The following is a 27,500-nucleotide window of genomic DNA, read 5'->3' as shown; positions in this document are numbered from 1 at the left end:
GATTGAGGCTGAGAACGAGGAAGATCGCGCCTTCTTAGATGACGAAGTCAATGAGAACGATCCATCTTTTTATAGAAGATTGAACGTGCAGTTGGATACCGGAAGGAGACTAGAACAGAGACAGAGGCGTGATGAAATTGCTGACTGCGAAGATCTGTTGTTTGGAGAGGCACAAACTAGTGACAACAAAGTGCTGAACGAACTAGAAGAGAGACTGAATACATACTTACAAGAATTGCCTGTCCTTGGGTTCAACTCTGGAAAATATGACTTGAATGCCGTCAAAGAATTTCTGTTCCCGTACCTCATTGAGACTAAACCTATCAAGTTCACTGTCAAGAGAAACAGCAATCACATGTGTCTCAAGACAAATTTTCTGAAGCTCCTCGACATTTCCAACTATGTTGCCCCGGGCTTTAGCTATGATCAGTTCCTGAAAGCGTACGAGTGCGAGCAAACTAAAGGTTTCTTCCCGTACGAGTGGGTCGATGGACTGGACAAGCTAGAAGAAACATCACTACCTCCCCACGAAGCTTTCTATTCATCTCTGAAGAACCAAAACGTTACAGAACAAGAATACCAGTACTGTCAGCAAGTATGGGAAGACAATGAAATGGCCACCTTTAAAGATTTCTTGGTCTGGTACAACAATCTGGATGTAGTGCCCTTTATAGAAGCAGTAGAGAAAATGAGTCAGTTCTGGCAAGACAGAAAGATCGATATGTTTAAAGACGGCATTTCTGTTCCTGGCCTTACCTTAAAGTACTTGTTCTCGTTTCTTGATGAGCAAACGTACTTTAGTCTGGTTGATCAAGCCAACAGTGACCTGTATCACTTGATCAAAGACAACAACACCGGAGGCCCTTCAATCATCTTCCATCGCTACCATGAAGCAGGCAAAACAAAGATCAGAGAAGCAGAGAAAGGCCCGGCTGCTAAGCTGTGTGAAAAAATCGTGGGTTACGATGCGAATGCGCTGTACCTTTGGGCTCTGATGCAGAACATGCCAACGGGAAGTTATACCAGACGCATGGCAGAAAATAAGTTTAAACCCAAGGGAAGCATACAAATGGCGATCGAGTGGCTCGAATGGGTAGCTCACAAGGAACAAATTCATATTAGACATCAACTGAATAACACCGAGAAGCATATTGGCGATCGTAAACTGCCAGTGGATGGTTTCAACCCGCAGACACAAACTGTGTATCAATTCCACGGGTGTTATTGGCACGGCCATGACTGTTCGCTTAACCGCGGAAAAGAATTTAACGAAAAACGAAACAAGCCCATGGCTAACTGTTGGAAGAGATGAAGGCCAACACGGAGTACATTAAGAGTAAAGGCTACCGTGTCGTGGAGATGTGGGAATGTGATTGGCGTCTGCTAAAGAGAACGAACCGTGAACTACAGCAATTCATCGCCACCGAAGTGCGAAGAACTCTCGACAAAGTCAAGATTATGAGCCCAGAACAAATTTTGAGCGAGGTGCGAAATGAGCATTTGTTTGGGTGCGTGGAAGTGGATATTTGTGTACCGGACCACTTGAAAGAGAAATTCAGCGAGATGTGCCCAATATTTAAGAACACGGAAATCAGTCGCGATGATATTGGAGACTTCATGAAGGTTTACGCAGAGGAACACAACATCATGACCCAACCTCGGCGAAGCTTGATTGGCAGTATGAAAGGTGACAAGATCCTGCTGGCCACACCCCTTCTTAAATGGTATCTGGAACATGGATTGGAAGTAACCAAAGTCTACCAAGTGGTTGAATTCACCCCTGAGCCCTGCTTTAAACCTTTTGGAGACGCTGTTTCAGACGCGAGGAGAGCTGGGGATGCCGATCCTAGGAAGGCCATCATTGCAGATACGATGAAACTAGTAAGTAGCTACGCCTTTCTGGGAACATAAGGGAAGGGAGCAATACACATTTCATGGATAGAAAAACTTACACAGATCTTTTTAATCTCTCAGGTTGGGAATTCAGGCTATGGCAAAACGATTACCAACCAATTGAAGCACAGAAACGTGGAATATTGCTCTGATGCTGAAGCTAGCCGTAAAGTCAACACACCTCTGTTCAGAAAGCTAGAAAACATCACGGAAGATACTTATGAAGTAGAGTCCTGTAAGAAGACAATTAAGTTAAATTTACCTATTCAAGTCGGTTTTTTCGTTTATCAATATGCCAAGTTACGCATGTTACAATTTTATTATGATTTTTTAGACAAGTATCTCGATCGTGCAGATTTTCAAATGTGTGAAATGGACACGGATAGTGCATATATCGCTATCTCGGGGGATAGCGTAGAGTCTTTAGTGAAACCAGAATTAAAGGCTGAATTCGAACAAGATAAGTGCAACTGGTTCCCAAGAACCGACACTGCCGAACATAAGGCCTATGATAAGCGAACTCCAGGTCTTTTTAAAGTAGAGTGGGAGGGGCAAGGAATCGTGGGATTGTGCTCAAAAACTTATTATTGTTTTGGGGCCAAAGATAAGTTTAGTTGTAAGGGTGTCAACAAGAAATGTAACGAGATCAACAAAGAGAAGTATTTGAATGTACTGCTCACCGAACAAAATAGTGGCGGGATGAATCGAGGTTTCAGAGTGGTCAATAATACTATGTATACTTATACTCAAGTTCGAGATGCCTTTTCGTATTTTTACCCGAAACGAAAAGTTTTGGCTGATGGAGTCAGCACCACTCCACTAGACATTTAAAGTTTTCAGTTTTTAGAGTTCTTGTAAATAGTTTTTCTCGCTTGTAAATAGTTGTAAATAAATTGTATATAGAGTTTCATTTGTTTTAGAATATAGTTTTGCAAAAGATTGTAATTTATACATAAATAAATAATTGGTTGAATTTAATCATGACTTGGTTTCTGTTTAGCCAAGCGCGCTCGCGAACTCAACGCGCGATCCCACGAGCTCCCTTGGGGAAAACACAAAGCTAAAACGTGGCGTTATTGGCGTCTTTGGCGTTTTTGGCTGTCGTTTCGTGTGAAATTAGCGATAAAATTAGTTTTGCAAACAGTTTTGTTCAGTTGAAATCCAACTTTCAAACCGTGAAGATGGTGCGGAGAAAATGTAAACATTGCCCACTTCTTGGCTGTGGATCTAAATTTTTAGTTCGATTAGCAGATCATTTAACTCGCGTACACGGGTTAACCGAGTTAGAACGCAAGTATTGGCTACAATTTGCGAAACTACAAAACACCAACGTGGTTCGCGTATATGACAAAGAGACTGAACCTAAAACGATTTTTCTATAAATGAGAGTGCATGCAGTTCAGTTAGTCAGTTGTTATCATGGACCCAAGGTGGAAACATCCCTTCCCCGCTCTTGTTGCAGGACCGACTTGTTGTGGAAAAAGTCAGTTTGTTAAACGTTTACTAGAAGCAGGAGAAGACATGATTGAAGGTGCTCCTGAAAATATCATTTGGTGTTATGCCATTTACCAGCCCGCTTATGATAAAATGCTTAAAACTATTGCAAACATTACGTTCGTAGAAGGCGTTCCAAATGATTTAGACTCGATGATAAACCCTTCCATAAGAAATCTTGTGGTCATTGACGATTTGATACACGAATTGAGTAACGACCAGAGAATAACCAATTTGTTTACCAAAGGTTGTCATCATCGAAACCTCAGTGTTATCTTTATTCTGCAAAACATTTTTCACTGTGGAAAAGAGCTGAGGGATATGAGTTTGAATTGTCATTACTTGGTACTGTTCAAGTCTCCCAGAGATAGCAGTCAGGTCAATCATTTAGCCAAGCAAATGTTTCCCGGCCATGTGAGATACATGCAGGAGGCGTTTCAAGATGCGACGAAACGTTCTTATTGTTATTTATTGTGTGATCTTAAACTGGAAACACCTAGCGACTTCCGGTTACGTAGCAACATCTTCCCTGGGGAGACGCAATGCGCCTATGTCAGAAAAGTATAAAAAGAGTGAACCATAGAGAAATGAATCAGTTGAGCATGGCCCAGTGACTGAGAAAGAATCACGACTTTTTGAAGCTCCTGGTAAAGTGTACACCCGCTCAACGTAAAGCCATTTTGAAAGTTGCCGACGACGCTTTAGTGAGAACCATTTGTGAGTGTGTTTTAAACGTTCTCAAAGGAACAGTGCCTGTCAGTAAACCAGCCAAGAAAAAGCTCTTAGTCCACAAGAAACCTCTGTTTTAGGGGTCGATTCGACTTGAACGTTTGGAACCATCCTTGTAGAATATAGCAGCGATAAAATAATCTTTACTCTAGTTGAATGATAACGCTTTCAAATTTTGCGCTGTTTTTATTAACTCTAACAATAGAGTCTTGACTATCCAATCAGGGTGGGTATAGAGCGGGCAAGCCTGGGCATGTCTATTGTTTCCTTTGTGCAAGAGTGACGCTCATTAGTAAACCTCGACACTTATTAGTATGCAGGAAGACATTTTTTCCCTAGGTTATAACAATAGATGACGTCATGGACTCGACGCTTAGGAATATTAATTAAGGGGATCCAAGGGGATCCATTAACGGGGCTTATCTTTGCTGAAGGTATACTACTCTACAGAATGCGTTTTAAGCCATTTCATCACCCCCATTATGTCATCAGAACCTCTGGTTCGGGAAGGACTCAGGAAACGTGGTGCAAGGTACCTCGACGAATATTGAATAACGATAATATTGAATGAGATAACCGTCAAGCAACGGTTCTGAATTTGTATGAGAAATATGTTTCAGTACTGAATTTGCATTAAAAATTAGCACCTCTTTGTTGCTTTTGAATACAAAGAAATCAAGACTAATTGGAACAAAGTGGAGTTCAATATGCTTTTCGTTTATTTTCTTTAAACATTCAAAATACTTGTCTGTTAATGAATGACACTATTGGTTTAACCTACATACAAATCATTTTGTTTTTTTACAGATGGGATTTGAAATACCCTTATCTGATGAGGCGGTGTGAGTCTTTTTAAGACTAAACCAAAAGATCGCCAATTTATCTTTAGAGCACGCAAAAACCAAGAATGCGAAGCTTTAAAGAAAGCAAATGAAACAATAAAACAGAAGGCAACAAAAGGGAAAGGGAAGAAGGTGGAACAAGTAAAAAGATGGAGAAAAAATCATCCGGATTTGGTAAGAGGGCAAAAGAAAAGATGGAGAGAAAAAAAAACAAAAGGTCCAGAAAAAAACAAACAGAGCGGGAAGTGACTAAAAGATAAATAAACGAAGGGGAAGAAGAAGGAAGGAAGAAGATGAGGACTCTTCTCGAAGATTTCATGAACGAAATAAATATAGATGGGCAGCAAGAACAGGGGGACGCCCCGAGAGCTCCATCCACAGGAGCAAATAGAGCGGAAGAAAGAAGAAAAAGGAGGTTAGAAACAGAAAGAAGGGAGGAGGAAAGAAAGAAAAGAGAAGAAGAAGAGGAAACGAGAAAAAGAAGAATCAATGAAGAAAGAGTAAGAAGAAAGAGTTGGAGAAGGCACAGATCAGAAGAAGGGAAGAGAGAGAGAAGAGAGCGAAAGAACAAAAGGAGAGAGAGGAGAGAGAGCGAGAGGAAAGGGAGAGTGAAAGTTTAGAGAGAGTGTTGAGTCAATTTTAATAGTAAGTCGGGCGCGGGTCACTAGGACCTCGCACACGTCTAGCCATGTAAATATTAGATTTATATTAAATTTTTGTTGGCAGTTTAAATTCTGGTGTCTCTAACTCTAAAGGGGACTGGGCAATAATTTACCCACTTTTGGTCATGACGTCATCTCATCATAACTATCCAATGACATGAAAACAGTAGTTGACTCCGCCCATCGGTATTGTTACCTGTCAATCATTTCATGCAAATTTGTCGACTTGTCAAACATTGATCTAGAGATTGTGGAAAGTGAATTCCAGTGTTTTTTTTTTAAACTGCAAGGCTTTCCCTGCCTGACAAATCTTATACGCTTGCCATGTTGTTCGCCCTTCTATCAGAAGACGTGTCAGAATACCTGGGCCAAAAGCTGGAAAAAATGTGGACACTGCCGTTTTCCCTTTAAAAACATAGAGGAACATGACGTCGAGATCAAGGATTCACTGACAAGCACAGCCGATCAAGACCACCCAGAAAATGTGACGAGTTCCCCTGACAAGGCTCCCCCAGTCATGCCAGCAAGCCATATTCGGCAAAATGCAAGAACAGTTCATGGAGCTGAGAGACTTAATCAATGAAATGGAAGGTATCGAAGAACTGTTGTCGTTTCAGCCCACAGGATATTCTGAGACAGTGGGGGAGTATTTCCGCATTCAGAACACTACAGAATTCCAACAAAAAATCGCCTTGTTATCTGCCCAATTCAGTGCAGGAAGGTTTTGAACTGGAAAGGATCTTTCTTGTTATGATTTGATAACCCAAGAAGATTAAGGTTATATTTTAAACACCTCAAACGGTTATTATTTCCTTTTTTTTAGAATAATAAGAACACTATGAGCGGGAACTGACCAAGCAATCTTCGAAAGACAAATGGTATTTACCCTAAGCACTCACGGTTGCAAGTGTTGGCTTTGAGTTAACCGCACGTGGCGCCATGTTTAATAGAACAGTGCCGGAATGGTCCGCTCTATTGCACTCACATTAGGGTTTTTTTTGTTTTGTTTTCTGTATAAATTAGAAGACGCGTTAATAACTACGCTTAAAAAATTTTTATTGTATATTTAAAAAACAAAAGGAGAGTGCCTTTTGTAATTTATTATCTCTAAAGTACACTTTCCCAGCTATTAGGTATGTTAAAAGTTTGTGAAAGTCTTTCCTTGTTGAAAAAATCATGAAAACCTTTGCCATACATGAAATCAGGTCTTTCTTGACTTTATAATGCTTAGTTTTGGCTATTTCAGCGGGGTTAATTGTATACGGCTTTGTCGCTATTTTAGTCATTTTACAAATAATTCAATTGATTTCTTTTTTTTGGTTTGTTTTCTCAGAATTGCTGTGCACTTCAACCTCATAGGGCCGAAGACTTTTCGTGTGTGACCTGCAACTATTTGTTCAGACCACTCACCTTATTTCAGAAGATGGATTCAACAGTAAAGTTGTGATCATTAGTTCAATGTCGGCACCAAAATACTGAAGAATGTCTCAGGTGTGCACCGCTGAATAGAGCAATTGTAGATAATTATTTAAGTCAACCTTTATAATTTTTGTTCACTAGCATTTTCAATAATTTATTTTTAATAGTTTTCTATTCAACAAAACTTTGATTTGTAATTTTAATAATCAATATTTCGCAGCCTTTATAATTTTTCTTGAAAATAGTATTAGTGTTTTTAGATAGAAAATAGCACATCATATTTTTGCATTAGTTTAGTGTTTTCAAATAGTTTTTTTCATGTGGCTAAATGTAATTTAGGCAAAGTTGACCTTCAAGCAATGCTGGCCAGTGGTTTTTGTCCCCAGGTGGTGCGGGGGGGCCTTGGCCTTTCACAAGGGCACCTCGTGACCCATACACGCAATTATTGCTCATTCGCTCAGTAGTTTTGCTAGCTTGCACTTGCTCGCTTTTGTTGCAGTATTTTCTACAGCTTTTTTCGCTCTGCCTTCGCCAGCCTTCTCGCCACTCGTAAACAATGACTTCTGAAGCTTCTCATTCAACAAACAACAGCCTGTCGGCTGGCCTTTTTTCCAAAACCTCAATAGCTTTAGGGACCAGTTGCTCGCCTTCATCCACTGGACCTCTTGTGTCATCTAGTGCTGCCAACATCACCAGTTCTTTTTCGCAGGCCTCGTCACAGCAGGCCCTCGATCCGGTCTTCGTAGCTGCCGTTGCTTCAGCTGTCAAAGCAGCCATGGCCGCCAAGAACACACCATCTCCTTCGGCTAGTTCTTCCCCGCCACTCTCTTCCCATGTGCTCAACATGGCGTCTTTGTTCGCTGGGGGCGTTCCTGTTCAGTCCGTTGGACTTGGCTCTTGTACGTCGTCCTTTCTGGCAAAAGGAGGTGTTTTTCACAGCGTTAATTCCAGCAGCCTCACTCCTGGCTCACAAGGTAGGCCCAATTTTTCTGTGCCTTCATTTCTTTCTACTTTTGCCTCGCCATATTCGGTCGCTAGTTCGGCGTTCACGGGAGGTGTTTCGTTGGCCGCCTTGTCCTTTGCCACCTCGTCAGGCCTCGGTTTTTAGGTGCCAACTATTTAGCAGCCGTTTGTGGTTGGCCTGGGGTTTTCTCCAATTCCGGCTAAGACGGTGAACCAGATCGTGGCCGGCAAATACGTCGATCTTAGCGATCTCCTGTCGGTGAACATTGTCCAACACGAACCGGAGTCGCAAGTGTATCTCGACGGGCGCCTCGTGGTTCAACCTTCCCCCAAAAGACAACGCCGCAAGATAGAGGACATTGCTAGCTGGTGTAAGGCTTTCGCAATTTTTACGCTGATCGTCACGTCCTCGTTCCCGCATCGCTGGAAAGATCTAACCTTGTACAAGGTTCTGATCTAGCGGACCTATCGCCACTTTAGCGGTCGCATGTGGTTGGCGTACGATCCAGCCTTTTGCCAGCACATCGCAGCCACAGGCCTTACGGATTGGTCCTCCATGAATGTAGAATTGTTCAATTTCCATGTGGCCAGCGCATTAGTTTAGTGTTTTCAAATAGTTTTTTTCAATTGTAATAAAATAAATTGTTATCAAATGTAAATAATACTGTTTTTCCAAATAAAGTTTTTTTTTAATTCGATTTTGTAATCTAAATAATTAAAGGCAGGTTTTCCATTCAATGTTGTTTCATTGATATGCAATTTCATGAACTAGTTAGGTGTCTTGCCCACATTATTACCAGACTACCCTTGTTGCCTGTAAAACCATTTCCAATGATGCATATATTAAACGATAAAATGGCGGAAATGGAAGAATCCATCAGAAAAGAAACTGAACAGAGCAAGATGCATATGCCCTGGAACTGTCCCGCAACAACATGGGCTTGGAAGTAACATACACCAGGAACACAACAAACATTTTTACTGAAAGAACTCCTTCTGCACTCATTCCCCTGAGCAGCTACATGAAACTCTGCTTAAAACCCAACTGATCTTGCCCTCACTGTCAACACAACACACCTCTCCACTGATCTGCTTCTCATCAGACATGACGGCCCTTGACCAGAAGACACTCAGAGGCGACTTGACTGTTATTTTTCTTTCAGTGGAAGACTGATGGTTTTCAGCAAATGGTCTTCTCCCTCTGCAGTTACTTTTTATTAGATAAGGAGTTTTGTTTTTCTCTCTAGCACATAAACGACATTTTGAGGCAGCTAGCATTTGACACTGTCCATAGGTGAGTGCAAACCTGCTCCACTCTCAATTGGCTAACCTGCTTGTTGCATCAGTTGGGTGGTTGGGTTTTCTACAAGTGGAAAGCCCTATAAGGAGTTTGCCATTTTTTTTCTCCCACTTTCCTAGCTGTTGGGAAAATTTAAAATTATAAGTGCTTTCCCTTTCTCGGAGGAAGCTGTTTAATCATTACTCATTTTTTCTATTATTATTTTTTACCATGACCATGTTATTTAACTCTTACAGTGTTAGGTTTTATTCTAACAGTTTTAGTTTTAGCGAGAAATATACGTGGGAAACATGCCAAGCAAGCAGAATCTGTATTTGCAGAAATACAGAAAAAATAATCCGTCAAAGTATAAAGAGCAAAACAAGCGTGGCGCTGAAAGGATAAAACTAAAGAATGCAGAGAGGAAAAAGGACAAAGCTGTAAAAGAAATGATTCAGGAATTGGAGGCGTGATTGAGGAATTGGAGGTTAACAGTCGAAATAGCAAAGAGATCCTGGAAATTGAAGACATTGTGTGGGAAATCATTCAGGAAAAGAATGAAAGAGTAAACAGCACAATGTAGTTGTTTAACAAATAGATTAAAGGCTCAATCATAGTCTGGTTATGTTATTAATCATTGAACAAGTAAACATGAAAGAAAGTTAGTAATTTTTGGTCAAGCCTTAAAGTGGAGCTCCACAATTACTTTTTTAATTCCTTGTTTATAGGGAAATAAATTAACTAGCAAACATATGCTATTTCTGTGGACATCAGAATGTCAAAAGGCCCTTGACAACCTTAAGTAATTATTGCTCTGTTGTTTAATCCAATACTTCTGTACCCAGACGTTCAACCTTACAACCTACATAGTGATAGCCACAGGTCCTTTTCTGTAAGTGCTCCTAGACTTGGGAACATTTCATCTCAAGGCATCAGAGATTAAACCCAGACATTGGCACGTTTTAACCATCCCTTTTAAAGATCTTGCTGGAGATGAGAGAACAGTCGCTCATGAAAACTCAGAAACACAGACAAAGTGAAAAAGCAAATTAAACAAATGTTGGCACCAAAGAAACAAACAGAAACTCAGTTGCTTGGATACAAGAACTAATGGAACCGTAAGTCACGCTTGAGTTAGCAAGAAACTATGCCATTTAGCCAAGAGCATGTGGCCTCAACATAACATAGTTATAAGAAGTCATAGGACTGAGATAGTAAATCACTAAGCTAAGATTGGATAAACCACATTGAAGATATTGTATGGACTTGGGCATGAATATTTTGCCTTGACATGTGCGTATGAGGAAGCCAATAGTCTCCTGCCAAAGTAACAGTGTTAAAAAGCCAAGAAAATGAGCTAAAACACTGGCCAAGTTAAAGGAAAAGCGCCTACGCAAAGCGGCTTATCAAAATATGCCAATATGGTCAACAGGGTGGTTGTCTCTCTGTTACATTTCAAAGAAATGCAAGATGTTCTCCACTTTGGGATAAAAACTTTGTTTGGATTTCCACACCTTCCCCCTTTCCTTCAACCTCAAATTATTGCACAATTGGCTACCAATACATCCTTAAAATTTACTTCGCAAGCTTTAAATGACGGTTTCAAACTCTTTATCAACCCCATGGTTCGTTGATATTGAAATAGCAGTAACCATGTCAAAGCCAGTGTTCTTTTAACTGTTCCACAAATTTCTGAAACAAATTCTTTCTGCCCATTGGATTATCTCACTGACTCACTCCAAACAAATTTGAGTCGTCTGGTGTTTGTTACGCAGCCCCAGTTACCACCAAATTCAAAACAAATAGTCACGTCACAGGCGCTCATTAAATGCTACCAGGATTTGTCCACTTTCATCTGTCCTACTACCATGCTAACAGTAGCTACTAATATTTTGTGGCTTAGCTTTCCTCGTAACCCTGAGGCTAAACTCTCCTTTCAGGGACATCACATGGCAGCTCAATATTGCTTCAATTTGCATCCCACTATTCATCTGGGTGGCAGTTCGTTCCTCGCAACCACTTCTACCACTCTACCTTTGTCAACTGGACTACTGGGAACCTCGCCACTAACTGTGTACCATATTCCTTGTAATGTTTTGTTCACTGGCATGGCAACCGGTATTGGCCGCTGTCCTGACCACTATTGATTGCTTAATCCATGCAGTTTATTCCATGGATGGCTGTGGACACTACTCTACTCGCCCCGTTTTTTGTCATCCTACATTTCATATTCCACCTCCAAGCTTCTTGAATAAAACAGTGTTGGCAGACCTTGACGCCACATTTCAAACGCTCAATGGCGACTTATCTACTTCTATCACTACGGCTGAACACAAGATCGATCGCATCAGCCAGACCTTCACTATATCCTGTGCTGTACTAGTTATGTGGTCTATTCCGCCTTGATACTGAGTACACTGAGCCTTATCCCTTAGTCACTAATGATGATCTTTTATTGCCGACAGCAAACAGCTTCAGAACACCATGACAATGAATGCATCTGTACATGCACAGGAACTGCCACACGAGGACCAGGTTCTCACGATAACACTACACAGGCCCAACATGAGTGTTAGTATCTTCACTTCAACGCCTCCTTCCAACCTCATTTCTAGGAGTAACTACTTTAAACTTTGTCTACAACCAGGGTGGGTCTGCACCTACTGTCCTCAATCCCACACCACACCACAGATCTGTTTTTTGGAAACCATATGTAAGTATAACACCAAGACACCCTCTGAGATATCCTCAAGGGCAACCTGTTCTTCAAATGGACCTCAGACAATTATCAATATATGGTTTTTTAATATAATTATTTTTTATTGAATCAGGAATTTTGTTTTATCATTCGCAGTGCCACAAGTACGTCTTGCAACACGAAGAGTTTCATTATTTACAATTAGTATACCCTATGGCAGAGGCGGGATTTGACGCTCTCGCCTCCGGCTTATTATATCACTTCAACAAATTTTCAAGGTGTTTATTTATCCCACAGTTCTTCCCTTTATGTCCCATTCTTTGGACAATTTTCTCACCCAAACACGGGTTACCGGGTGTCACGCTAGCAAGCAAGTGCCGATTGCAGGCTGCCAGTATCTGGCACTGTCCCTGCACCACCACCACCACCATTACCCCGCCAAGTCATCAGGTTTCTTCCCCTTCGCTGTGTATATACATTTAAGGGTTGTTTACCTTTCCTTTTACTATTCCACTATTCATACCACTTTCGACACCTTTTGCACCAATTTCAATTAGCCAATTATAAAGCTAATGTAAAACCACAACAACAGTGAATTTTCATACATCTTGTGTCATTTCCAATTTTACAATTTGATAATCATTTTATTCCAGTTTTATACAATACATAATCCATTTACAAGTATATATTCCCATGTTCATGATTTTCTTATGTGTATTTTCATTATTTACCTCTGTTAGCACCTTATCTCTCCTTTAGCGTTACTGGAGGCTTTCTCTTTTGTTTTTATTCTGTAGATGTTCTCTAATTCTTGTCATTATCTTTTTTTTCTTTGTTTAGTCTGATTACTGTAGATTCTGAATTTATAAAACATGTTGCAACATGTTCATATACAGTGTACCACTTTAAGTTACAAAAGGGATGCTTACAGTAGATACCTTCTATGGAGTGATAACTGGTATATTTAAATTATTACCCTTTCTAATATTATAAAATATCTACATGAAAATTACACTAAGTAGATTTTATTTTTCAATCATTATGTTGTCTCACTAAACAGAGTCAGATTTAAAGGTATTTCAGAAAAGGAAATAAATCCTGCACACGTATTTGACTGTTTTAATTCTCACTACCCCCTTGCAAAAACATTTTGGTCTGGCTAGGGTGCCACGTTTAGTATTTTCAACTTTTTGTCCACAAATTAATGAGCACTCATCTTTCAAGGGTATATGAGCTCAATTACCCCTGCACATGGAGGCTAGTCCCAACATGCCCATGGCACCCTTAATTTTTTTCCTCTCCTTAACTTGTGTATGCTTTTTGTTTTAATTTAGGTCTTAATCCAGGGACATTCATCCCATTGCACCTGCCCTTTTGAGTCTTGCTTATTTTTTTTTTCTTATTTTTTTTTAAAATTATGTTATATACTGTAAGTTGAGTACCCAATAAAGCTGTTAAAAATAATACTTTTATCGATGACATAATGAAAATTGTGATCAATGTCCAATTCTCACTTTTTGTAACTTCAAATTACCAGCCCCGTTGATTTTACGAAAAAAAAAAGTTAATCGGTTTCTTTTGTTTCCGCTTTGAATAAAAGAAAGCAACGAACAGCGACGCATTGTCTGCTTAAGGTTTTTCTTCAAAATGAAGCAGAATTTCGTGAAAAAGTAAAGGGCAATGTCTTTCTATTAAATCAAGGGCCAAAATATCAGCTTTTTTTGGATGACATTTAAAAAAATTGCCACAATCATCACTTACACCCTTTTTCCATGGAGCCCTTCAGTTGTAAAAACCTCTTTAATTTGACCAATGTTGCATTTAATTTCAATGGCAAAAAAAGCTGATTATTTTGATTATCTTGATTTACAGCATGTAGGGGACATACACTACATACCCTTATGAGGTAACCAACAGTTCATTTTAGCAGTTATCTGTTCTGAAAGGTCTTCACAGCTTCAGAAATTTAGATGGACTTGGAAATTCGTGTTATGTAACCTACATGTAAGCCTGATTACAGTAGTAACAAACCAGTGGGAAGATAAAGTCCTTTTGTTTTCAAATTGCCAATAGAACAGGATGTGTTTGGCACTGGACTAAGTCAGGAAACCAAAAGTTAATTAGTTCAGAGAGAAAGGAAAATTAACCATGCAAGAAGCAACCAGATTGTGGAAAGGCTTTTGGGTTTAAGATGGGATAACTTTTTAATTCAAACGGTGACTGTCTACATAGAAAGTGCCACTACTTAGAAAACATTTGTTCTAATCAGTAGTACAAGAATACAGTTCAATGTATAAATATGCAATTTGTATAAACACATTGGTGATAAATTTATGAAGACATGAAGTCAGAGATTAAAGATACATTAATTATTGTATTCACTTTTGTGTGAGATGACCACAGAAACACATTACTTCCATTTGAATAATACAAATTCAATGCAATGCAATAAAATTTTTATAATTAATTATTATTTATAATAAATTCATTGTTTCAGTTACAAGTAGATTTAAGCGATCTTCCTTTGAATATCATGCAGTTCGAGACAGAGCCACAACTTTTGTTTGATGGGCGCATGTTCTTGACTACTAATCAGAAGCACTCCCAAAAATAGATTGAGGACTTATCTTCCATTCTATCTTATCTATCCATTGTTACTTGGAAAGAGGCATTCCCCATTTATGACATGATTCTGACATTTTATTTTTCCCAAAGGTGAAAAGACTTATCGCAGCATGAGGCCAGCTTTTGATTTTGCTTACTTACTAGCAATTCAGTGGTCATATGTGGTTGAATTATGTGCTATAAATGTGTAGCTGTTATAAAATTTGCGTGCACTTTTGAGCCCATTTACCAGTAAGTGTAAAAGAGGTGTGCACAACAAGATGTAGACTGGGAATTACTGTACTTTGCAGCACCTTACTTAGTCAGATAAATGTGTGTGTTCAGGACTTTGTCGTTTAAGTTTTTTTCACTCCCCCTAAGCTAACCTACTTATTACAGTTCAAGATGGCTGAGACATTGTAGCAAGAGGCAGTGGACTGCAGTACTAACAGTATCTAAATAATGAAAGAGGTTTCTTAAGATAGCCAGTGTTCAAGGCACTTGAGGTCTACTAGTACTAATTAAAAGTGAATATTGTTTACCATGTGTTTCACGATTTGAATATCTTTACTCACTTTTTATCTACATGTACCAGTACATTGTATCTTCTCAAGTTGCTCTATTATGGAACAATTTCCTGTGGTTTGAAGACCTAAAGTAGTCCTCAGGTACAATGTCATTGTATTTTTCCATGCCTTGCTGGTTGAAATATGTGACATTTGTTACAGTTTCAAAAATTCTGGAACATGTTGGTACAAGGTACAGTACATGTATGTATTTTGCTTGGTACAGTTTGAGGAATTTTCAAACCTATAAGCTGTGTAATTGACGCATCTGTAGTGAAATACAATGTAAATAACTTTTCAAACCACCAATAAGGTCCACATGAAATAATTCAATCCATAGTTTTTCAAATTCCTTTTGATTTTCAACATTTGGAAGGAGTTCCTGGAAATTAATGTTTTGGACAACCCAGAGCAGCCTTTTCTGGCCTTCTGAGACCCCTGTATTCTAACTTCTTTGTGTTTGAGTCCAGTTAACATTCAAAGAAATTCCTGTCTGCTCTAACCATGTACCTACATGCATTTTTTCCCACATTACAATAGGCCACTGTGAAATGTTTTACTTTATCTAGGGCATCCTGCTTTCTCAATTTTCTTTCTTATGTGATTAATTCTCAATGCTCTGATTAATGTCAGTCATTCTTAGTTCAGAATATGTGTAGGGTGTACATTGTAATTGATTACATGATCCATAGGAATATATTCAAAGAGAGAGCTAGATTTACTGAGTTATCTTACATGTACATGTACCTTTTTCTGGGATGGTTAGCAATTTCCTCACATGTCCTTGCCCTATAGTGCTTGTCAATGAAAGACCAGGTCCTTGTCATGTCACACCTTTTATCCCTTCAGCTTGGACAATTGCACCAAATAAAAGTGTACCGGTAGTCTTGATTTGCAGCACCTAAGCCAAAAATGTAAAACAGAAATTTCCAGTTATCTACTATGAAGTACTCAGTCTTGTACTTTACATAACTAACGAGATTCAAACAAAATTTCTGTCCACTTTTAATAAGAGAATGTCGATTGTTCATACATGTAGGGTTATTGAATGGTCTTTGCGAGCATTTGCGAGCAGTGTTTATTTTTGCGAGCACGGGTAGTTGTCAAATTTTTCTTGCGAGCAGCGAACATTTTAGAAAATACAGATGGTGAGCAGCGAGCACTTTGTAAGTTTTCTGCTAGCCGGAATCTCTCTTTTATTAATAGGATACGTTGTTTTGCGCCAAGTAATAGCTAATAATGTGGCTGATACCTCCAAAAGAGAACAATAGTTACAGGCTGAACTGTTGAAGAGAGACTGAAGCCAGAGGTAAGAATGCTTCAACCTTTTGTTTTAACCATATCATAACTGATTTATCATTTACCGGTATGTATGTATAAAAAATAACTACCAACCAGGATTAACAAAATTTCGAGCAATCGAGCACATGTTAACGGGAATGCAAGCATGCGAGCAGTTGCAAAAATTTTGCGAGCACGAGCAAGCGAGCACCCATGTAATTTTTGCGAGCAATTTGAGCATAGGCTAAATTTTGCGAGCACTTATAAATTGAATGGGACCATTCGATACCCCTACATGTATCTACTGTAGCCAATTTTCCCTAAGTTAAGCCACTGTAAAATGTGTTCACTTTATCTAGGGCGTCCTGCTTTCCAAATAAACTATTGTCAGAAATCCTCAGGAATATAATACAACAAGTGCATAGTGTAAATGATCACATGATCCACAAGAGCAAAATCAAAGAGAGAGCTAGATTTACAGTTACTGGTATCTTACCTCGTTGTGGGATGGGTAGCAACTTCCTCACATCTCATTGCCCCATACTGCTGAAAAGTGAGAAACCAGGTTCTAAAGTCATGTCATAACTTTTGACCCAAATACCAGCATATTCTTGATTTGTCACACCTAAGTCACAAAAATTATGTTAAACAGGAATTTTCAGTCATCTCTTGTACTTTACATTCATTTGTCAACCTCAATTTACTTTTCCCCTTTAACCGATAATATCAAAGAACAAATCCTCCTATCTTGTTCCCATACTTTACTGGGGAGAAGAAAATTCACCTTGCATTTATCATAATTATTCTTAATTCTCATGACCTCAGGGGTTGAATAAGCATCGATATTAGGAGAAGTTTGATGGTTATCACTGATTGTCACAAGTCTCTGAACTTGCTTTAACAATCGCCAGCACATAGTTGCCTTTTTTGAGTTTGATATGCATGCAAAATGGCAAGTTGATGCGCTCACAAGCTGTACCAGGTATTTACAAGTTTATATATTGTTTTCCCTCTTTCTTGAGGAGCGGCTGGCGGTAGAAGGAGGTCGGAAAAAAGTTCACATTCACGGTTCCAAGCGAATTAAGCTTAATACTTCCAGGTTGCTCTTCAAATTCTGACTTGCGAGCTGTCGAGCTGCCTGAATACTAAACTCTTGTTCAATTTGACTGGCGAGCCACCGAGCCATTCGAATTAAGCTTATAATAATGGAAAAGTGGCCCTGTATATATTCTATAGTTTAGCCGAAATTAAGCCTGGCAAAAGGTGCTTTTCATTCGTTCTTTCTAGGTTTTTTTGTATGCAATACCAAAAGTAACGCTATTTTGAGATTCAAAAAGACCGCCTTTTTTAATTCCTCGAAGAGGGCAAGTTCGCTCGCGTCTTCGAAAATCAAATTATCGTTCTCAATAAAAGGAAAACAACCAAATGATATTGCTTAAAGCGGAATGTCAAAGAACCTTGCTAAGGAGCCATCTTCCAGTACAAATTAAACCTCGTTCGCTGACTGAAAATTACACGACAAAAGGTGATCAAGCAAACGGCAAGGCGCGAAGATTCAGAACCAGCGTGTATGCTAAGCTTATATACATGTACCAAGGTAACAATAAACATTTGCTAAGAATTGCCCATCCACGTTGCAATTACAAATGAAATATCCCTAGCTTACCTTACATGGTGAAAAATGTTGCTGGGAAAGACAGCAATAGCCAGAAACGACCTTTAAAACAGCTACAACCACCGCAAACAAGTAACGTTCGCGTAACTCGTAGTAACTCGTGCATTGATTGGCGACGCATCATATCATAGCGCTTTGTCAAAAGAGCAAGCCCAGCCCTTCTGTCAATCATCCGTCAATCAAGCGGTAAAATCAATAGTTTAATTAACACCCAAACTCACCCAAACAAAAAGTTTTCGGAGAGAGGAGAAAATGAATTTTAAATTTGGAGCTATTGTTCAGTTCCCAGTAGTAATAACAGCAATTACAAAGCCAAATCAAAACGTTTTTTCTTCATATAACAATTCTCTTCCCGACTATCAAAAACTTGGTGGTTAGGAAACTTATGCGCGCGCTCCCCAACCAAGAAAAGAAAAAAAAAAGATGTTTGATGTTTCCTGGAGGGAACATTTTTTGAAAAACAATTTAAACATAAGTTGTGGAAGGTTTCCGTTTTGCCCCAGCCAGAAGCTTTGCGGAAAAGCAAAAAGAAAGTTTGTTTAATGAGCTACAGTGGAGCTATTGTTCTTTTCCTGATAATTACCAAACCTAATCAAAACTTTCTTCTTCATATAACAATTATCTTCCCGAGTATTGAAAGCCCGGGATTGAAAGCTTGGTGATTAGGATCCCAACCAGCTACCTGTAGCGTCCTTGAGTTTTTTTTAGTCCCAAGTTAACTCCGTCTTTTAATATCTGTTCGTTCGTTCGTTCGTTCGTTGTTCTACAAAACAATCAATGACCAATTTTAGGTTTTGTGAAGAACGTGAGAAAATTGCGGTTAAATATTTACTGTCTCCGTTCATGGTTTGTTTCAGTGTCGGAAGCCTGCGAAGGCGCGAACGAACAAGCTTCCCGTGCGCTCTTTTCTCTCCATCCCCGCCGTCTGAGCGCGCCCGGGAAGCCAGTTCACAGGCCAAAACACAGAGGGGCACTTAAATCGGGTGCTCTGTGGAGCACCTGAACTTAAGGCCCGTTTACACCTTAAAAGAGAAGGAACGGCTCGGTTAGAAACAAGTACCGGTTCCAGACGAAATCGCCTGTTTACACGTGCAAATTCTGTAATGTACCTAACAGAAAAAGGCACGGTACTTGAGAGCCCCTTGGAACGGGAACTAGACCGTTTACACGTTGTTTTCTTCGAGACCAGTAATATTCGAGCACGCGATAATTAAACAAAACTGCTTCGATTAGTTGTTCATATGCGCTTACACATACAGTACACTGTGCGTGTCTCCGGCTATCATGGATTTACAAGCTCTTTTCTGGTTTCTTCTGAAGAAGGGAACACGAAATTCACGTTTGACAGCGCGAGCGATTCATCAGAGAAATGCTTCTGAGAAAATGTACCGAATTAGGAGAAAAACAAGGCTTACGGTTCTCTTGTATCGCAGAATTATCTGAAGAATTAAAGCCTGGCACGCATGTGACGTACGCTAAACAACTGATTTGGAGAGCTACGGGCTCACAAAAAACGTAACAGAACGGTACCGAAAAAAGGGCGAGCGTTTACACGTTGTTCAAAAAGAAAACCGAAAATGTGGGTACGGAACCGTTTTTTATCGGTTCCGTTCCGAAAGGGGTCCATAGCCGCCTATGGACCTTTTTAGGAACGGAACGGATAAGACTGGAACGGTTCAAGTACCGTTTACACGCCAAATTTTGTCGGATCCGTTCGTCTTTTTATCCGAGCCGTTCCAATTTTTTCGGTCGTGTAAACGGGCCTTATTAGTCACGGTATGCCAGTCACGGTATGCCAGTGACACTCATTGATGACCTGCAATCAGGCGTTCCTTTTTTCGGGGGAGTGCCTCGCGCTGCCACACTTTCGCGCTCGCCCGAAAAAGAGAACGCCTGATCGCAGGTTTACTCACTGAATCACATACATCATTCCCTTCATTTTCCGACTATCGACTACCAAAGTCGTTTGAATCCCTGGTTTGAATAATACAATAAAATCTGCAATTCCACAGCAACAAACCGATGAGTGGTGCCGGGTCACTTGTAGACCTGGATCAGCAAATTATTTCACATACAAAATACTGATGGCAGACTGATCCCAACGGCGGAGGTGACAAGCTTGATACTTAGCCTTTGTTGTTTATTCTTCTATCAAGCTCGTCACCTCCGCCCGGTTAGGATCAGTCTGCCGTCATCTTTCTCACTCCCCTCTTACCCCTCCCCCTTGCAAAGACATTGAATAACGAGGGACCCTGAGAATTAGTAACGTTCAATATGGCGACCGGATCGTTAACTAGCGACTTTGACTTCTCCACGAATTTTCAGCACGTTATAAGCTATTTGGAGAAGCAGAAAGAACTAATGGATGCCCACATGGTAGACTTTTTTACTTCAGCTCATTGGGAAACTCTTTTACCGCGAAAAATTAGAGAAGACCTGGAATTACTTTCACCTCAACAGCTCGCATCTTTGCCAACGGCTTGCAATCACGAATCCGGCGAAATTGCCGACAATTTTGGCGAAAATCTGAAGCACTTCCTTGCAGAGGCGACGAAAGCTCAGCTTAAGAGTTTTTCCTGGGTGCGAGAAGGACGAGAGTTTTCCAGCGATCGTAAGGTTCATTTTATTTCACACATTATGACTCCAAAGAAGTCGCACGAAGTGGAAGTAATGTCAGATGTGGTGAACAGCTTGGCTACGCAGTTTCTACTCAGCAAGGTTAGAGCTCCATAATTATACATGCATCATTGTCATACTAACCCTCTTACACAAAGCTAAAGAACGAGCATGAATAGAGTTACATAATCAATTAAAGTCGGGCCGGCTGAGCGATAATTAATCTTGCCTATCGATCTATGCACCCTTCAAACTGGAATTTTTTTAACGTATAGCAAACTTACACAAAGTGAGTTTAAACCATTAATAAGGGACCAGATTCATGAAGATCTCCGTAAAAAACTCAATAGAATCCTAAGTATTTTTTTTTTATCAGTAGCATTTTTTCGCACAATATGTAGAAGACAACTTCCCCAAACATTGTTAATAATTAGTGAATCTGGTCTCAAGTTTCCAAAGAGTGTATAGCCTCCCACACAGACGTTCTAAGGGGTTCGTCACGCATTCCTGCCCCACAAACGTCTGCTGAAACAAACAGCCACTTCCGTTCGTCGGCAAATTACCTTTGTCTGAAAAGACCAATCAGCATTGACTCATTATGACAAGGAAAGCCAATCACATACTGCGAAACAACGGAAATCATCACCCCTGGAGATATTTTCCCTTCTGGACGTGCATACAGTTTATACGATTGAAATTTTTCCTTCCACAACACCCTGCATTTTCTTCAGTGATTTCAATGAGAGAAGAGGCAAAAATTCCAAGATTTGCCAATTTGTCTACCTGGTCTTTCATAAGATTTACAAGCGGCAAAACCACAACAACAATCAGTGACCAGCAGCTTCAAGAATTGAATTGTAAACAAACGATAGAGCTTGATAAATAAGTGACTCTCCATAACCAGTTGGAAGGTTTACAAACACATCAGTTTTCTTCTGCGCAAATTGCACTATGACTTCTCTTTGATACGCATTTGATACGCGTTTGGCACACATGACCAAAAACCACATTTAAGTCCGCCATCCTGTCTAGGGTAGTATTGTTAATATCAAACATGAGTTTACCCAAAGTTGAGAAACGGCTCCTGATTGGTCCGCAGTCGATGAACGGAAGTGGCTGTTCGTTTCAGCAGACGTTCGTGGGGCAGGAACGCGTGACGAGCCCCTAAGAATGTCTGCGTGGGAGGCTAAAGAGTGTAGGAATGGAAGCCTTTTTTATTACTCCAATTATCGACAGCAGTTTTCTATGGTCTATACTCGTATAAAAAAATTACATCATAAAATATTCAAAACTCAAGTGGAAGTTTTGAACATTTTATGGCGTCATGTTAGAAAGCTGCCATTGGATTTGTTTTTTTACAATATAACATGGAAAAAATATAAGCAGGATTGGCTTTATTTTCCGTTGAGAAAGCTTGGCGTTACATCTGCTGCATTTTTATTGTCTATACCGTGATAGACAATAGCTAAAAGCCAATCAGCACGTGAGATTTTTGACAGCTATATTTGTAAAATTGTCACTGGAGTAATGAAAATTGCATAGCTTCCCCCTATTACTCATTGAAATAACATCTTGTTTATACAACACCTTGTTTTGTAGATTTTGGATCTTGGAAGCGGTAAAGGCTACCTCAGTCAATATTTAGCATTGCAATATGGATTAAAGGTCATAGGAGTTGATTCTTCTGATAGCAATACACAAAATGCATCTAAAAGGAATGAGAGACTTTTGAAAGCATGGCAAGGACTGGTGAAAAAGTCGCAAAATGATCAAGTCGAACATATTAGCAACAACATTCCTGGAGGAGCTAAGATGTCTACTCAAAGAATTTTGGACTCATCTTTGAAACAGACATGTAGTTACAATGGTGGCTATCATAGTATCAAAACCCATACTGTACAACAGAACTCTGCAAACAGTGATAAAAAGGATGGCTTGTACACAGGTCACGGGGAGGTGTTTGAAGAAGCTGGAAGAATGCTTTCTTCACATTCAAAACAACGATTAGACCATACAAAACCTTTACTCAAAGAAGAATTTCCTGCTTTATCATCTCCATCTTCCAACCAGAACTCTTCAAATGAATCTTCATCATCACTATCTGAACAATGCTACAAAGTAGTTCAAAATAAGTGTACTTGTGGTGGAAATGTACCACAAGATGCATGCTGCTGCAGGACAATACAGACTGGACATGAAGCTAATGCATCATTTTCAAACTCAAATCAATCACAAACTGCAACTTCAAATTCATTTCTTCCAGTTACTGGGTTTGTAGATCAATCATTTGTAGCTAACGGAGAGTTAAGGAAGCTTTTTGATCAGTTAGCACTCTCTGATGAAGGTTTTTCTGAAACAAATGGGATGTTCTTGGTTGGATTACACACTTGTGGTGACCTTGTTCCAGTTGCTTTGAGAATCTTTGTGAGTCAGCCATCTGTAAAGTTGATTTGTATTGTGGGATGCTGTTACCACCTTGTTTCACAAGAATTTGGTGAGCAGTAGTTGTTTTTACAACTCATGAAATATCATTTTAGGCAATTTTCAGGGTTTACTCTAGAAATTGGCCAAATTATAATTTAAGGGAGCCCTTTTTCAAGAAAGGGGACACAGTAGTGAGAACATTCTCCTCCCATAAATGTTCAGTGTTACTGTCATTTTCTCAATGTAATAGTGACATGTCTCAGTGTAAGGCATGAGTTAACACTGCATTTCCATTTACTCCTTTTTGTAGGCTCAGATGGTACACATACACACTGTACTTCAGATGAACCTGGTTTTCCAATGAGCCAGTTTTTAAAACCATTCAGACTACACATGAGCAGAAATGCCACAATGGTGGCTCAACAGGTAGCAAACCATTGTTTAACAATAGATTCTATTTTGCCATGTGTACTCAACTCATAACACACAGATGATATCGAAACATGGTATGGTATGCTACTTGCCTGATTCTTGTAGTGTGACTGATGTTCTAACTGCAATTTGTGATTACCGGGTTTCTATCAGCTACAGTTATTTGGACAAAATAGTTCCTTCATTTTCACTTGACAACAAAGTTCAAGCTTTTTTAAACCTGGTAAATACAACTGTAGGTCATTGGCGATGGTCTCGTTCCAATTTTCCATCGGACAGTTTTTCTTTCCTGCCAAAAATTTGCCTATGTTTGTCCAGTACTTGCCAATTGAAAACAGTTTACAAACTTTTGTTGACCAGTCACTCTGGCTGGACTCTGGACTCTGGACTCTGATCACATGCACCAGTCACACCTTGATGACGTCATTAGTGCATCTGTACTCTAATCACAAACTCTGCTACACCAAGCCAATCAAACTACAAGTTTTAAACTGTTCATTGCATAATTGATTTTAGTTTCACTGTTGGGATGTCTTTATACTTTGATTACATGTAGAAGTAGCCAGTACTGTGTAGCCTCTTTTCACAGGCAAACAAAAAGGTTAGAATGTTTGAAACGTCTTCATGTTGAAGGGGCATGTCACCTATTTTTAGAGTCACTTTGAATGGCCAAAAATTGTACTTGTATCAATATTGTTAATTAAAATAATGTTTAAGTTGCATTAACAATAATTGTTAACACAATTATTAGGCTGTACTACTGCACAGAAACTAAATGGTGCTAATTATCTTTGGCTGCACATGGCTAGGATGGAAATGGATTGAAACTTGAAAAAATTGGCCAATTATTTCAAGTTCTTTCTGCACATTAGAAACAAATCGTAAAAAAATGATTGTAGCATGTTCTTCCTCTGAGAAATCACGTTGTATTTACTCCTGGTCCTCTAAGAGCTATATTATGTTAGAGAAAAAGTTATTTGTCAAATAGCTGAGCAGTGCTTACCAAATTGTGCCTCTTTAAGAAAGTCTTTGGTTCAGAACAGACGTCCATAATAATTTTCCAAACATAATTTGAATGTAGTTGTTATCTGGTATTTTATAACATGTAAGAATAAAGATGAATTTCTGTTTGTTTTAATAACCAGCACAAGCATATTAAGTACATGTATTGCACTGTACATTTGACGTTGAAGAAATCATCGTACTGCCAAAAACACAAACATTGGCTAACTTCTCACCTGCAAAACAAGAAACAATTTAAAGTGGATGAAAGGATTCATAGCGAAGCAATGTTTTTGTGTACATGCAGTGGACTCCTTTCTCCTTACATGTACCTTAATCCGTGAGCCACTTCATGCAGTTACAGATGATAAATCACATCATCCCCTCAAAAATGAGACAAAACAGAATTTTTTAAATTCAATATTAATAATTAATATTGAATTACAAAAATTCAAATGAGGAATTTCTTTCTTCAGGCTGCAGAGAGAATTGCTTCAGAGTCAAAGGTAATCTCATAGCCCGAGTTTTTTTATATATATTCATGGCATGTGTGTAAAATATTACTAATTTTGTGTTTATCACCTAGTGAGTTAGGACCAGTCAGCAATCCAAGGGGCTACCTGTATCTGCATTTTTAGGCTTAATTTGCTGAGTTAACAAATTAAAGCATTTTTGCGGTGAAATCAGCCTGCCAACAAACAAATTGTTGTTGAGTGCATAATAATTTGATGATTCATTCCATTTTTGTTGAAATTAGGTAATAATTATGCTATTATTTGGCCTAAAAATAAACATACCGTAAGCCCTTTCTGCACTCAACCCTTCAATTTTTTTTTGTTGTTGTTGTTTTAATTTCCAGAAAATACCTTCTGTTTAAAGTACATCACTTGTTTAGGTTGTCCTTTAAGTTTTTTCTTTTAAATAATTTTCCCTTTTAATCATTTGTTCCAGATCAGTAATGACTCTCTCAAACAAAGGAAACTGAAAAAATTACTGGTTGGAAATTTTCAATTCCAAAACAAATTAACGCACAGAAAATACATGTTTAACTTGTACTTGGAAAAGCTGTCATCAGTTTGATTGATTTACTTTTCTTGTTTTTGACATTTTCAAACTGAAGGAAGAAACAGAATGAAGAAACAGAATGATTTTGTTTCTCCTGTTTCTCACGGCCGAACCAGACTAAGTAATCCTTATAACCTTAAAACTCCTGTATGTAAAACTAGCACTTTTCAGGCCTCCTACTTTAATTGTATTGTTAAGCTCTGGAACTATATCTGTAAATTACCACCCCCTTCCAGTTTTTCAACTACTGCTTCCTTCCGCAACTTTGTTACTGAGCACATGTTTCACCTTTTGCAAAATCACTTTGACATATTTTATTCCTGTACCTGGTCAATCGTACGATCCTGCTCCTGCCATCCATAGTTTTTTAGCGTCTTTTGGTTGTTCGTGTTTTTATTATTATTTGTATCATGGGAGGTGGCTCGCATGGGTCCTTGCGTCCCGTTCGCACCTGCCCTTTTGACCTTATCACTTTAAATCACTTTGCACATATTTTTCATTTCTTTCTGGCTGTTTAATTTATTGTATTTAACATGTGTGATGGTCAATAAAGCTGTTAACAAAAAAAACTATAGTAAGGCAACCTAACATGTATAAAATGCCTTTTGTTCTGTTTTTCCGTAGTTCCCACCTCCTAGTGTCCTGTACAGAGCAATTTTGCAGGTAAAATAAACAGTGGCCACTAATATGTATTTGCCATTTTTGTCTCAAGCACTCATTCATTAATATTGTGTAGTTCCAGAAAATAGCCATATTCCTCCCCTCCCTCACAGAAGGGATTTTGTTCTAAGACACCCCTACCCCTCTGAAAATTTCAATTTAGCTCCATACATTTCTTAAATTTTTTGGCCCCACCCCCTGGAATTTCCAATTCCTTCTGAGAGGGATTGGGTCAAGAAGGGGGGGGGGGGGGGGGAGGTATGGGCATTTTCTGGAACTACACACTATGGCCTATAACTAAAACTGTGAAATACCCAAGAATGCAGGCAGGTTTCCTTGACCTTTACTCTTGGAAAATTGTCTGCTTCTTGGAACTTGGAACTTAAATGAAGGCAACCTGCTTAAAATAAGGCAAGCATGCTCCCTGTAGCTGGGAAGTCAGAAAATTTGACTAGTGTGTCCAATGAAGATTATAATAAAGTCAATAGCGAATAATTTGTTTATATGTGACCAAGTTTAACATGTAGTAAGTGTTCACGAAAAGTTTGTGTGTTGAGTCTGTTTTAGGTTCTTGTCCTTGCTCTGAGAGGTTTTTCTCTGGACCATACTCTGGTTTCCTTCTCTTCTTAAAACCAACATTTTCAAATTCTAACCCGACCTACTGTAGATAGAGTGCTCTGTGATACATTGGTTGAGTTGTGTTTTTATCACAATTTAAATTTATTATCTTAAGTGCTTTAATTGATTAGTTTGCTCTCTTATTCCTTTACTTTAAATTTGAGTTACATTAATTAGTTTTTTAATACATTTCTTTAACTTTAGGTGATCCTTAAAGAGAAGTTTGGCTTGGATGGAAGGTTGGTCACCTTTATTCCTTTGATAGTCTTGTGCTATACGAATGATCCTTATAACATGGCATGTACTGGAAAATCTATTCAAATTTAATGGTTTCTTTTTAAACAGCAGGGCCCGGTTGTTCAAAGAGCGGATAACTCTATCTTTCTTCTTTTTTTCCTATCTAACTCTAACTTTTTTTATCAAGTGGATAAGTCGCTATCCAATGGATAAAATTTACTCCAACCAATACATTTTGTCCACTGGATAGCGACTTATCTGCTGGATAAAGCTATCGACTCTTTGAACAACTGGGGCCAGGCAATTAATGTTACATGTATTAAGATATGGTGCTAAACTGA

At 39.1% G+C, this 27,500-nt stretch overlaps 1 protein-coding gene, 1 long non-coding RNA gene and 1 pseudogene across 4 annotated transcripts in view; 2 read left to right on the top strand and 1 right to left on the bottom strand.

Moving 5' to 3' along the window:
* The window catches only part of LOC146474726 (uncharacterized), a 3,893-nt pseudogene extending 1,022 nt beyond the window's left edge, over positions 1 to 2,871 (top strand). Inside the window, exons 1-2 of the transcript XR_014866049.1 lie at positions 1 to 1,881; positions 1,975 to 2,871. The exon at positions 1 to 1,881 is cut by the window's left edge and continues 1,022 nt beyond it. The product of XR_014866049.1 is annotated as an uncharacterized LOC146474726 (transcript). The remainder of the gene's footprint in view (positions 1,882 to 1,974) is intronic.
* LOC146474725 (uncharacterized) overlaps positions 1 to 18,211 on the bottom strand; it is a 95,514-nt gene extending 77,303 nt beyond the window's left edge. Inside the window, exons 1-3 of the long non-coding RNA XR_014866055.1 lie at positions 18,097 to 18,211; positions 16,927 to 17,055; positions 15,897 to 16,050 (exon numbers count right to left, since the gene is read on the bottom strand). This is a non-coding gene — a long non-coding RNA (uncharacterized LOC146474725). The remainder of the gene's footprint in view (positions 1 to 15,896; positions 16,051 to 16,926; positions 17,056 to 18,096) is intronic.
* Positions 18,212 to 20,351: 2,140 nt separating this feature from the next.
* LOC146474723 (putative methyltransferase-like protein 25) overlaps positions 20,352 to 27,500 on the top strand; it is a 16,008-nt gene continuing 8,859 nt past the window's right edge. The window contains exons 1-6 of one of the 2 annotated variants that reach the window (XM_085116471.1): positions 20,352 to 20,823; positions 22,321 to 23,215; positions 23,456 to 23,571; positions 25,056 to 25,085; positions 26,269 to 26,307; positions 27,127 to 27,161. In XM_085116471.1, coding sequence (XP_084972597.1) covers positions 20,380 to 20,823; positions 22,321 to 23,215; positions 23,456 to 23,571; positions 25,056 to 25,085; positions 26,269 to 26,307; positions 27,127 to 27,161 — 1,559 coding nt within the window. In that variant the 5' untranslated portion in view covers positions 20,352 to 20,379. The remainder of the gene's footprint in view (positions 20,824 to 22,320; positions 23,216 to 23,455; positions 23,572 to 25,055; positions 25,086 to 26,268; positions 26,308 to 27,126; positions 27,162 to 27,500) is intronic. The other variant, XM_085116472.1, reaches the window with a different exon arrangement.

This window comes from Pavona decussata, unplaced genomic scaffold (genome assembly GCF_977016875.1).
Source record: "Pavona decussata unplaced genomic scaffold, jaPavDecu1.1 SCAFFOLD_87, whole genome shotgun sequence".
Lineage (NCBI taxonomy): Eukaryota > Metazoa > Cnidaria > Anthozoa > Scleractinia > Agariciidae > Pavona > Pavona decussata.
The sequence above is the reverse complement of the archived record's forward strand: the minus strand, read 5'-3'. Positions and strand labels throughout refer to the sequence as shown.